Source organism: Belonocnema kinseyi, chromosome 2 (genome assembly GCF_010883055.1).
Source record: "Belonocnema kinseyi isolate 2016_QV_RU_SX_M_011 chromosome 2, B_treatae_v1, whole genome shotgun sequence".
In the NCBI taxonomy this organism is placed as follows: Eukaryota; Metazoa; Arthropoda; class Insecta; order Hymenoptera; family Cynipidae; genus Belonocnema; species Belonocnema kinseyi.
This window is the reverse complement of record NC_046658.1, coordinates 161,511,766-161,523,921: the sequence shown is the minus strand read 5'-3', so window position 1 is coordinate 161,523,921 and position 12,156 is coordinate 161,511,766. Positions and strand designations below refer to the sequence as shown.

General features: G+C 23.5%; 1 protein-coding gene across 2 annotated transcripts in view; it reads right to left on the bottom strand.

Moving 5' to 3' along the window:
* Positions 1-5,801, bottom strand: part of LOC117167800 (homeobox protein ceh-30-like) — a 39,892-nt gene extending 34,091 nt beyond the window's left edge. For both annotated transcript variants that reach the window (XM_033352993.1, XM_033352994.1), the window contains exon 1: positions 5,330-5,801. In XM_033352993.1, coding sequence (XP_033208884.1) covers positions 5,330-5,531 — 202 coding nt within the window. In that variant the 5' untranslated portion in view covers positions 5,532-5,801. The remainder of the gene's footprint in view (positions 1-5,329) is intronic.
* Positions 5,802-12,156: the final 6,355 nt, after the last annotated feature.

The following is a 12,156-nucleotide window of genomic DNA, read 5'->3' as shown; positions in this document are numbered from 1 at the left end:
TTAAAATTGAATCATTTACAATTATAAATTTTTAAATTTAAGTAACTTTTAACTCGAAGTATTTAAAATTAAAGATTTTAAATCGATACCTAAATTTAATCCCTTTAACTCGAAGTCGTTTTTTAAAGTTGAGTTTGAAATTTTTAACATTCTAGGACATTCTTAACAACAAAAATCAACTTTCAATGCCCAATTCTAAAATATTTTCATTTTTAAGACCTCAATTTGACAATATTATTTTCTTAATTTTCCATTATTTTTGTATTTAAACCAAAAAATTTTTATTAATTTTTAAACTATAAGCCTTAAGAATTAAAATTATTATAAAAGTATAATTTTAAATGTCAAACATGAAAAAAATCTTAAAGTTTTAAATTACTTTTAGTAAATTCAAATCATTTAAAAATTAGAAATATTGAAATTGTTATTTATATCTCTCAAATTTAGGCAATTTTAATTTCTATTACGAAATCGAAACTTATAGAAAACAAAAATAAAAATTCACAATTCTGAAATTATCACCATTAAAAATTAAATGAATTATTCAATTACTGAAGTATTAATTTAAGGTAATTTAATTTTTATTTATTACTATTTTAAAAAATACTATTTTTAATTTCAAATCGCTTAATTTTTAACAGTACCTTCAGAATGAATTATTTATTAATAACATTTTTCAAACCAATATTTTTTCAAATTACAAGTTATTTAGTTTTTTTTTAATCCTTGACTAAAAATCGGACAATTTTAAGATATTACATTGAATAGTAAAAAAAACAGTATAAAATGATATTTCCTTTTTTTAAAGTTCAGTTTTAAATTTTCAATATTTTTGAATGTTTTGAAATAAAAAATAATTCCATTTTTTAATACGTTCTAAAATCTTATTTCTATGCTTTGCATTTTAAAACTTATTGTCTTCATTTTTTATTGTTTGGAATTCATTCTGTTAATTTTTAATTCCAAATTTTTTGAATAAAAATCAGATAACTTTCTAACTAAAAATTGAAACCAAACAATTTTTAATATTTAAATCTAAAATTTAATCATTGAAAATTGACTGCTAAGGATTTTAATATGAAATTTTTCAAGTTTGAAAGGTATAATAGAAAAATGGTCTTGATATTCTTAATATTAAAATTTAAACCTTTAACATTGTAAAATTAAAAATTTTATTTTTCCAAAAATTAGTCAATTAAAACACGTTCACGTCCTTGGATTTTGATTTACTTACATTAAAAATATAAACAATTAAAACACGCATGATTAAACCAATTTTTAAATTCAGATTAAAAGTACAATTTCAAAATGTTCAAAATTTCGTAATTTCAGATTAGAATTTGATTAGAATTTGAATTAAATAACTTTATTATGCATTTTTTAAATGTGCAAGTAAAAATTTGAAAATTTCAATGCGCGACATTTAAAAAAAATTGAGTGACATAGAGTTTGAAGTGTTCAATATTTTAGAATCTTATCAAATTTACAATAACTTAACGTCGAAGATTCAATATTATTATTAAAACTTAAAATTAAAAATATGTCTTAAAAATTAATATATTACATTTTAAAACCTGTGTTTATTTTTCACCTAATACAAATTATTGATAAAATATTGTAAAAGTAATATTATTATTAAAATTCGAAGAAGATTACGACGTTTTTAGATGTTTTGAAAGTATACAAAAATAATTTCATTTAAAACAAAGTTAAGGTTTAGGAAAATTTCGAACAAAAAATTTAGAAGATTTTTAAGAATTTTGAAAGTTTTCAAGAAAATAAAAAAAATTTCTTCACATTCCTCTGAAAATTTAAAATTATTTTTTATTCTACAACACTTATTTTAAGAGAATATTTAAAAGTATTTCAAAAGATTTCAAAAGATTTCCAAAATTATGAAAAACAATGTGGGGGATTTAAAGGCAATATTTGTTATTTTTCAAATTTTTTTTCGAAATTTTAGAGGAAATTTGAATCATTTGCTGAGATATTTAGAAGTTTACACAAAAATTTAAAAAAACTTAAAACAAAACGTTATATTATGTTTATATTTTTATAACATTAAATCAAAGCAACCAACTATTGCAAATTTTTGTCTTAAAATTAAAATCTGTTTTGGCTGAGGATTCAACTAATTTTTTGAAAATTAGCCTTTTTGGAAAAATTACTTTTTCGGTTCAAAATAACGTACAGCTTACAGAAATTGAGCGATTTGACTTGAAAATTAAAAAGAAAAACTGATAAAATTTCAAAAAAAATTTTAAAACCTGGTTTTTAATTTAGTTTTTAATTTTTTTATAAATACACAAATATTACCAAAAAATGGAAATTTTTTTCTGTTTGACGTTCCCGTTGCTCGTCAATAATATGAAAATTTTGGTTATCGCCTAAGTTTCATATAATAACATTATATAAAGATATTGGATCATGGTAAAATAAACAAACTAAAATTTGTGTAAACAAATATTTTTTGGGAAAATTTGTTTTCCATAATTTCGATTAATTTCAAGCTTTTTCTAAAAGTTATATTGGAAGAGATTTGGATGGATACTACATTATCAGAAATTTTTTCATTTTAATGTTGTTTCCATACAAATTTATTGAAATATAATTAAAAAAAAAAACGTAAAATTATTACGCATTATAAAAAACACATTTTCCACCAAAAATTGGTTAATATTTTTTTTTATTGTATATATGTATATGGATCTGTTTTTTTCGCCTGTTTTCAAGAAATTTCCCCTTTTTCTCTATTTTTCCTTAACATTTCTGTTTTCGTTAAGTTCAAAATTCCTGTTTTTTTTTAGTAAAAAATTAATCATATCAGGTAAAAATTAATCTTTTTCGTTGAAAATTTATCTCTTTGCTTCAACCTTCAACTATTTTATTTAATATTTGTATTTTTTATTGCATTAATTTGTTTCTTATTTAAATTAAAACATTTTTTGGTTAGAACAACAATTATACTTTTCTTCGAGAATTTTTCTGGATTAAAGTTGAACTACTTTGTGAAAAATTAATTTGTTTTTGCAAAGATTCATCATTTTAGTTGAAAATTCATATTTGGGGTGGAAAATTTAAACAGTTTTTTTTAACTAAACATATATCTATTCCACTATTGGGTATTAAATTATATTTTCAATTGAAAATTAATCCTATTTATTTGAAATTTCAACTATTCGGTAAAAAATTCATTTTTTTCGTAACAATTCAACAATTTTGATAAAAAATTCAACTATATGGGTAAAAATTAAACTATGTACTTCAAAAATTAACTACTTGGTAGAAAATAACTTTTTTGTTAGAAATAAATAGTACTGGTCTAAGAATTCAAACGTTTTGTGTAAAATTAATCTATTTTGTTGTAATTTTATATTTTTGGGTAGGAAATAATTTTAATTGGCTACTACAAATATAACTCTTCTTATTTTGCTTCAAAATTTAGATTTATTAATTAATAATTTCAATATTTTGGTAGAATATTCAACTTTTTTGTAAAAATGAACATATTTTATTGAAAATTTGTCTTTTTAGATATGAAATAATTCTTCTTTTTTTAATTGATCTTCTTTGCTGTGGATTGAACTATTTGTCACAATTTTTTTTTGTTCGTTAAAAATTGATGTTTTAAACTGAAAATTTAACCAATCCATTTTTGGTTGAAAATTACTTCTTTTTTTTTGAAAATGCAACTATTCGGCTACAAATTAAATTATTGATTTTGAAAAATTAACTACTTCATAGAAAATTCACATTTTTGTTGAAAATTCATTTATAGTTGAAATTTTTTTTTTTTGAAAATGCAACTATTTGGTTAAAAATTAAATTATTAATTTGAAAAATTAACCACTTCGCACAAAATTCATTTTGTTGTTGAAAATTCATAGTGACGGATAGAAATTTATCTGTTTTGATGAAAAATGAACTGATTTATTGATGATTCAATTATTTTGTTAAAAAATTTTCTTTTTTATTTAATTCCATTAGTACTTAAAAAATTCGTTTTTTTGTTAGTTGTCAATTAATTTTTAAACTGAAAGCGTAACCAATCCATTTTTCGTTGAATCATCAGTGTTTTCTTTTAATTCAACTATTTGGTTGAAAATTAAATTATTTATTTAAAAAATTAACTACTTCGTAGAAAATTCACTTTTTAAATTACTTTAAATTCTTCTTTCTTCTTTAAATTTAATTAAATATGTAGAAAATTCTTTTTTTTCTATTAGAAATTAAACTTCAAAACTGAAAATGCAACTAGTTCATTTTTGGTCGAAATATTACTATTTTTTGGAAATTCAACTATTGAGTTAAAAATTAAATGATTAATTAAAAAATTAACTACTTCCTAGAAAATCAATTTTTTTTTGAAAATTCAGTATCTGGTAAAAATTCGTCTTTTTTGTTGAATATAACCAGTTGAAAATTCTTTTCTTTTTGTTTTGTTAAAAATTAATTATCTAAACTGAGAATGTAACTAATACATTTTTGGTTAAAAAATTATTATTCTACAGCTGAAAATTTATTTATTCGTTTGATAATTCATCTGTATTGAGTAAAAATTACATTCTTGTTAAAAATTCATCTTTGTATCTTTAAATTCAACTATTTTTTTTAGTTATCTTTTTTACTCCAAACTTTAACTCTTTTGTTGAAAATTTGTCTTTTTGAGTAGAAAATCAATCTTTTTTTTTGAAAGATCATTTTTTTTAGGATTCAACTATTTTGTTAACAAATTTTTGTTTTGCTTTGTTAAAGAATAATTTTTTAAACTAAAAATGTAACTAATCCGTTTTTGGTTGAAAAGTTATTATTTTTAGTTGAAAATTCATTCGTCTTGATTAAAAGTAACATTCCTGGTGAAAATTGATCCTTGTATTCTTTAAATTCAACTATTTTGTTGAGTTATATTTTTTAGTCAAAAATTTACTCTTTTATTAAAAATTTGGCTTTTTTAAAATAATAATTCATGCATTAGTACACGAAATAAGAAATATTGAATATTTTCTGTTGAGAACTCATCATTTATGTTTAAGAACTGAACTATACTTGGTTGAAATTTCAACTATTCTGTAAAAAAATTAATTATTTTGTTGAAAATTCAACAATTTGTTTAAAAGTCTTCTTTGTGGTTGAAAACCCCACTCACTATAAAACAACTAATTATAAACGCGAAAAAATGTAGAATAAAAATCAAATCCATGTACAGCCAACGGCTTCATTACTTTCTCGGGGGGGGGGGGGGGGGGGGGGGGGGGGGGAGTAAAAAATATCCCTAATTGGTAACATACTTTAGGGATGACTCCTTATGAAAAACTTTCAACTAACTTACACTCTTTCGTTGATTTCACATATGGACATCTTTTCAACAGATGTCCATTATCATCAATGATGTCTTCTCTCTCCTCCCCAAATTTCTTCTCACATGGGGCTAATAATCTTTCAATACTAAAAGCGGCGCCCTTCGCATTATCGGATCCTTCACACACATTCTTTAGAGGTTCATCCGGTACATACACTTTTTCATCTGACATTTTTAATTAATTAATAATATTCACACTCGATCAATATAAACAATAAAAGATGTTACACCGACTTTTATCAAAGAGGACCACTCGCGATTATTTCACAATTATTATTATTTATCAATTAGACCATTTTTATTCAACAATTAGAATCTATTCTTAAATTTGAAGAAATGAATAACAGTGTTTGCTAAATGCAATGTTTAAATAAAAACTGTTCTCGTGAGACTGTAAGGAACTGGCTGAACCATCGGCAGCCCCTTTGGAGAGGATTGGTGTTAGAGCAGACACTGTCTGAGGGTAGTGAGTCGTATTAAAAAATTTTTTGGCACTTGAAATAAATTCTTCGGCACGAGGCGGGCCGAAAAACCCACGTGCTCGTAACGTCACGAGGGCATGGACCAATCATTGTGCTTTCTGGGCGTAACTTAATTATAGCACTTATATGTTTTCGGAAGGAACCGTAATGATCTCGTTGCACGATGCTGCAACCACTAAACGGTGGTAACAAGAGTGTCATAAATTTCTGTCATTCGCATGGAAGGCTCATTAATTATTATATTCATCAGAAGATATGTGAGTGCAGGTCTCGTGCGACTTTTATGATTCACGGAAGTTTTTTTTTTATTATACCTAGACAATTCCTGTAAATTCAGTGTGGATGAGACCATTTTTTCTTTTACATACCTAGAATTCTTTAAAATTGAGACTATTTTTCTCATTTTGCAAAAGGAACCTGTACCGAAAAAAGGACCTTTAGAAGGAACCTGTACAGGTACCTTTGAAAAATAAATTTAGGTGCAGGTACTTACATAGGGTGCCTTACAGGAAGACATTAAAGGAAACTTTTGAAGATACCTGTACAGAAATGTGTATAGGTTCTTTACGGAATATCACGAAAACTTATATCGCTTACAGCTATAAAGTTGCCGTTCTTTTATTTTCTTGAATATCTAACAAAATATTGAGAGAGCGGAACCTTGCGGAATAGCACCTATGCAGGTTCATGTATAGGATCCTGAACATTTGAACAAGTACCTGTACATGTACCTACACCTCAATTAATTATACGAAGGAACCTGTACAACATCATTCATAGATTAGCTTGTGTACAGGTTTCTTTTGCAGAAGCATGTATAGGTTCTTTCGCCAAAATCCTGCACAGGAATCGTAAAGATTACCTGTATAGGTACTCAACGTTTTCTGGACATATTTGTCACATAAATGTATTAAATTATTTTTTTTTTATATCAAAATTTTATTTTTAAAGATTAAGAGTACGAAAAGTGTGATATTGTTCATGATGAAACTGAAAAAAATCCCAAATCTATAATGTAGCATTTTATTTAATCAAGACAGGCTTCTACAGCAGTCTTTAAACTTATATTTGACATTGGTTCAAGTAACTTGATTCTTAAATAACAATCAAAATGTTATTTTTACATCAAATGAAAAATAACCATTTTTATATCATTTTATTGCATTATTTTCATTTAGAAAATATTTTTTAAAACCAAAAATTAGCACAAACGGTTAATTTTAGCTTGTTCTATTAAAAAATCAGTTCTTGCTCGAATCATCCAGTAAATTTCACTCAGTATGTTCCAGGTTTTTTTTAACTCTTTCAAAATTAAACTACGTTGAAACTGGAACTAATTTTTTTTTTAAATTTTTGATTGATCTATAATTTTAAGTGGAAAACCCTTTTTTTCAAAATTTAACTATATTGTTAATTTTTTTTTTCAATTATTTCAACTAAAAATTTAACTATTCCATTTTTCGTTAAAATTTTGTTTCATAGACATTTAATTTTTTTGATAGAAAATTCATTCGTTTGGTTGGAAATTCAACTATTTTATAGGGAAAAAATTGTATTGGCTTAAAAACTCATTTCTCAAACAGGAAATTAAACTGTTTTACTTTTTGTTAAAAATGTACCCTTTTTATGTTGAAAATTCATCTAGAAAGTAGTAGAAAACTAACCTTTTCGGTTGAAATTTCAATTATTCGGTTGAAAATTCAATTAAAAATTCAATTATTATTTTCAAAGTTCATGAATTTTGTGCAAATTCTTTTTCTTTATAGAGTTTTGAATTAACTATCTTGGTTTAAATTTCATTTCTTTGGTTGAAAATTAGTTTTTTTATTGTAAATTAATTTTTTCAACTTAAAATTTAACTATTCCTATTCTTGTCGAAATTTTTTTTATGGGCACTTAATGTTTTTAGTTGAAAATGCATCTATTTGGTTAAGAATTTAACTATTTTGTTCAAAAATTATTTTATTAGGTTAAAAACTAATTTCTGTAACTCAAAAATTAAATCTATCCTATTTTTTTTAGATTTATCTTCTTAGTTGAAAATTTGGTTAAACATTAGATAATGAACTTTTTTATTGAAGATGCGTCCTTTTAGTTAAGAGTTTATTTCTTTAATAAACTAATAATTTCATACAATAAAAATTCAGATAGATTGGGTTAAAAATTAATTTTTGATGTTGAAAATTACTTGTTTTTTTTTTATTGAAGATTAAATGTTTTAACTAAAAATTTAACTTTTTTATTGAAAATTTATCTTATTTGGTCAAAAACTTATTACTGTAATTCAAAATATAATCTATTATATTTTTAAAAATTTTATTAATTTTAGTGGAAAATCCATCCATTTTGTTGCTAATTTGTCTTTTGGTAGAAAATTCACCTTCTGGGTAAAAAGTTCAAATATTTTGTTATAAATTAATTAATGAACTTTTTTATTGAAAATGCAGCATTTTAGTTAAGAGTTTATTTCTTTAATAAACTAATAATTTCATGCAATGAAAATTCAGATAGATTGGGTAAAAATTAACTTTTGATGTTGAAAATTACTTGTTTTTTTTTTATTGAAGATTACATGTTTTAACTAAAAATTTAACTTTTTTATTGAAAATTTATTTTATTTGGTCAAAAACTTATTACTGTAATTCAAAATATAATCTATTACATTTTTAAAAATTTTATTAATTTTAGTGGAAAATCCATCCATTTTGTTGCTAATTTGTCTTTTGGTAGAAAATTCACCTTCTGGGTAAAAAGTTCAAATATTTTGTTATAAATTAATTAATGAACTTTTTTATTGAAAATGCAGCATTTTAGTTAAGAGTTTATTTCTTTTAAAAACTAATAATTAAAAAAAATAAAAATATAGATTGATTTGGTTTAAAATGATTTTTTTCAAAATTAGTTGTTTTTTTATTGAAGATTAAATTTTTTAACTAAAATTTTAACTATTCTTTTTTTTGTCTAAATTCTTTTTATAGACAATTAATCTTTTTGGTTGAAAATTTAGCTATTTGGTTAAAAACTAATTTTTGTAACTTAAAAATTAATCTATCCTATTTTGTTATGTTTATCTTTTTTAGATGAAAATTCATCCATTTTGTTGCAATTTTGTAGTTTTTTAGAACATTCATCAAATGGGTTGAAAGTTCTAAAATTTGGTTAAAAATTAATTAATTTTTTTATTGAAGATGCATCCTTTTAGCTAAGAGTTTATTTCTTTAATAAACTAATAATTTAATAAAATAAAAAATCAGATATATTAAGATAAGAATTAATTTTCTTCTTAAAAATAATTTTTTTTTTAAATTGAACATTAATTTCTTATCTACAAATTTAACTATTCTCATTTTTGTCAAGAAAATAAATAAAATCTTTTTTAGTTAAAAATTCCACTCTCTTATATTTTTAGTTTAAATTTCAATTATCTTAGTATAGAAAATACATATTTTTGATGATTTAAATCAACTTTTTTGCCAAAAATTCCTTATGTCGATTCAAAGAATTTGACATTTTTTTCTCTCACTGTTTTTCATAAAAAATTGAAATATTTTTGTGTGCAAATATCAACTATTATACTTTTTAATGAGAATTTTTTTTTTTCATAAAAAATTCATTATTCTGATAGAAAATTTAACTATTTCGTTGAAAATGACCTTTTTCTTGTTTAAAAGTTAATTATTTTAACTGAAAATTTAACTCACATTTTTTGTTAAAAATTTATCTTTTTGAGTAAGTTTTGATTTTTAAAAATAATGATTTCAATTTAAATAATGCAATAAAAATGTTGAAAAATGGTTATTTATCACCTGCTGCAAAAATATAACTTTTTATTAATATTTGACGACACAGTTAAATTTACTCATGTCAAAATAAAAATAAAAATTTTGCTTAATATGCCTGGCTTTGGTAAAATAATAAAAAACTGATACGCACATTTTTTATATTATGTTTAAAAACATACTAGACGTTTTTTAATTTAAGAAAAAAGTTTTTTTTTAATGTTAAGTATTGTCTAGAAGTAAATAAAATAATATTTTGATGTAACACTGAATGCTTTTTCAATATTTTTTTTCATGCAAATATTAAAGTTACTTTATTAAGTACTAATGGAAATTCACAAAATAAAAACTTTTGTTCAATACCATGAAGAATACGAAAAAATATTAATAATAATACAACATAAAAATTTGAATTAATTTTTTATTTGTTAAAAGTTTTTAAACACTTAATTTCGAGATGGAATTTATTTTAAAATTTTGAAAAATCATTCCAAAAGTAAAAAAATTGTTTTATAATTTTATAAATTTTACCAGGTATTTAAAGAAAATTTGTTTTTCTCTTAAATAAACTAAAAAAATAAATAAAATAAAGATTTTTCTTTGAAAATTTAAGAAATTTTTTTAAATCTTTCTAAATATACTCTCAAAATTCATTCTTCACAATAAAAAATCATTTTAATTTGTCCTATAGGAATTTACATTTTTTTCAATTTGTTGAAACCTTTACAAATTATTTTTAATCCTCTCAAAACTTTTGAATATTTCTTAACCTTACTTAATTTTTTTCTAAAATGATGCCATATGGCAAAAATAGAAAATTTTACCCTAAAATCTTTCACTCTTTTTAAGATTGTTTAGGAAATTATTAAAAATTGTTGGTAATATTTTTCTATTTTTCCTTCGAATTAATTAAAAATCAATTATTTAATCTCAAATCTTTCATACTTACTAAAAGGTTTCTAACTTTTTATCGAATTTTTTAAAATAAGTTCTGGGTTAAAAATCATCTTCTAAATTCAACCCTTGTGTTGAAAATTAATTTTATTTATCATTTTAGTTTACAATTAATATTTTTCGTTGAAAATATTACCATTTTGTTAAAAATTTGTTTTTTCTTTTGGTTGAAAATTAATTGTTTTACCTAAAAATGTATCTATTCTATTTTTTTGTTAAAAGTTGATATTTTTCTGGAAAATTGATAATTTTTCTTGAAAATCCTTTCGAACTAAAAATGCAACTGTTTGGATTTGATTATTCTGGTTTGGTTGAAGACTCAACAATTTAGTAAAAAATTGAACTATTCTGTTAAAAGTTAACTTATTTGATAAAGCTAAACTTTTTTTATGAACATTTAATTTTTTCTCGAAGTCACTTTTTTTTTAATCCTATATTTTTTTGTCAAAAATTCCACCATTTGTATAGATAATTCGTCTTTTTGGCTTTCCGGTTCAACAATTTTGTTGAAAGTTAATGTACTTTGTTCATAATTTGTTTGTTTTTTTTGTAGAAAATTCATTTCTCTGCTGAAAATGTAAATATTTGCTAGAATTTTTTTTTTCACTATCAAAGTAACTATTCCATTTTTTGTTGAAAATTGATAGTTTTGATTGAAAATTGATCTTTTCTAGTCGAAAATTCATATTCTTCGTTAAAATTTCGTCTTTTTTTAAATCGAAAATGAATCTTCTTAATCGAAAATTCGTTCTTTTTTATTAAAAATGCAACTGCTTGGATTGGAATTTATGCAAATTTTACTTTTTCCGTGAAGATTAAGCTTATTCTTTAAACCTTATATTTTTCTGTAGAAACTTCAATCTTTTTTTATAAATAAATCGTCCTTTTAGACATAAAATTAAACAATAATCAAAGGGGAAACGTGTAGGATAGTCCAAGGAGAAATGGAGGAAGAGAACGAGATAACAAGAAAAGAAGTGGAAGAAGCAATAAATAGGTTAAAAAGAAATAAGGCGACGGGAGAAGATGAGATGGAGAACGAAGCGATGAAGTTTGGAGGAGAAGGGATTAGGGATGGGATGTGGAAGATCTGCAGCAAGGTATGGAAAGGGGAAGGTTGGCCGGAAGAGTGGACGACGGGACTGGTGGTACCGCTTGTCAAGAAAGGGGAAGGAAAGAAGGCAAAGGAATACAGAGGGATCACTCTCATGTCAGTCGGATATAAAATATATGCAGAAATCTTAAGAAATAGGTTGAAGAGTCAGGTAGAACAAAAAGAAAGTATCCCACATAATCAGACGGGATTTAGAAAAGGAATGGGAACTATAGACAACATTTACGTACTTAACTATTTAGTTAACAGAAATTTGGGGAGAAAGAAAGGGAGACTAGTCGCTTTGTTCGTAGATTTCAAAGCAGCGTTTTACTCAGTGAATAGAAAAGTACGAGGGTAGTTCAATAAGTCCTTAGAATGACCAACAGATGGCGCGCGAATCGCTCCAAATCATCTGTTTTCAGTCAGTACCACTCCCGACAAGATATATGGTGCAGTCACAGTCCACATCTTCTGAGTTTACGTGTT